At 60.5% G+C, this 1,370-nt stretch overlaps 1 protein-coding gene across 1 annotated transcript in view; it reads left to right on the forward strand.

Annotated features, from left to right (window-relative positions):
• The window catches only part of LOC104389090 (arf-GAP with GTPase, ANK repeat and PH domain-containing protein 3-like), a 68,632-nt gene extending 67,881 nt beyond the window's left edge, over positions 1–751 (forward strand). The window contains exon 15 of the mRNA XM_009998045.1: positions 664–751. Within this exon, the coding sequence (XP_009996347.1) occupies positions 664–751 (88 nt within the window). The remainder of the gene's footprint in view (positions 1–663) is intronic.
• The last annotated feature ends 619 nt before the right edge of the window (positions 752–1,370 follow it).

Raw genomic sequence — 1,370 nt, forward strand, 5'->3', positions numbered from 1 at the left:
CCCCCCCGCCTCCCCTGCCGGTGTCCGGGGCCATGGGAGGGGTGCAGCCGGGCCACCCGCTGTGCCCGCCTCCCTGGGACCCCAAGCAGGCAGCTCCAGTGCCTGGGGACTGTCCCTGTGCAGCTGGGGGGTCTGTGCAGCCCCAGCGCTGTCAGCACACAGCAGGGCTACCTCCCAGCCACTGGGGTGGGTGCTCCAGCACACCCCGTTCTCATGACTGGTACAGGGGGGGACAGAGACAATTTCTCTGTGCCCCCATCACACACATGCAGACCCTGAGGGGCTGGGGGCAGATGAGGCAGGGCCCCAGCTCCCCTGCACAGCCGGTACTGGGGAGGGCGATGGCTGCACCCGCCCTCCCAGCAGCAGGGCAGGTCGGCACCTCCCTTCCCCTGGCTCACCCTCCCATGCCCCCTAGCCCAGCAGGAAGTGGGGGGCAGTGGGAGGTGCATGTTTCTTCACCCCCTGCTCCTCTCTGCTCTGGGTGGTGCAGGGAGGGACCCGCTGGCTGGTACCGCTCCCCACCTGCTGATGCAAAGGGAGCTTCTCTCCACACAGCCCCTGGACAAAGGCCTCTCCAGCCTCCCTGGTGACCTGGAGGAGGATGGTCACCCCGGGATCCCCAGCTGTGTCTGTCTGTCTGTAGAGTCCCTGTCCTTGCAGGCTGAGCCCCAAAGCCATACATGGTGTCTCCATCGGAGCATCCCCGCTGGCTCCCACTGCTGCCCAGGTGGGGCTGGTCTCCAGCTGAGCAAGAGGAGAGGAGACGAGTCTCCCTTTGGTTTTGGGCCAAGCCTGAGTGCTGGACCCCCAAGGCTTTGGACACTGCTGTGGAACGTCTCTGTCACTTGTGTATAAAATGTACATTGGAAATATTTATATGGACACTCTGTATATACTGTTTCTTTGCCATGAGTTGCCCTGTGTGTGTTATCTGCAGCCAAGGAGATAAAGGCAAATAAAGCAACCCACCTCCTGCCAGGCCAGCTTTTCTGTGTGCTGCCTTCTGGGCCTCCCGTGCAACCTCCAGTCTCCTTGTTGCCCACCCTGTGAGGTCCGAGGGATTTCCATCTCAGACTGACAGATTATCAGCCCTTTCTCCTCCAGCTTAGGAGCTGGTACCAGCAGTCCTGTGCCCAACTGGAGCTCCTGGTGGACATGGTGAAAAACTGTCCCTGGTTGATGAGAAGCTCACCAGGAGGCAGGAATGTGCGCTAGAGCCCAAAAGCTGTGTCCTGGGCTGTATCAAAAGCAGCATGACCAGCAGGAGCTGGGAAGGGACTCTCTCCCTCTACTCCACTCTCATGAGACCCCAAATCAAGTACTGTGACCAATTCTGGAGCCTCAAACACAAGAAGGACGTGGAGCTG

This window comes from Chaetura pelagica, unplaced genomic scaffold (assembly GCF_000747805.2).
Source record: "Chaetura pelagica isolate M959 unplaced genomic scaffold, ChaPel_1.0 scaffold1145, whole genome shotgun sequence".
Lineage (NCBI taxonomy): Eukaryota > Metazoa > Chordata > Aves > Apodiformes > Apodidae > Chaetura > Chaetura pelagica.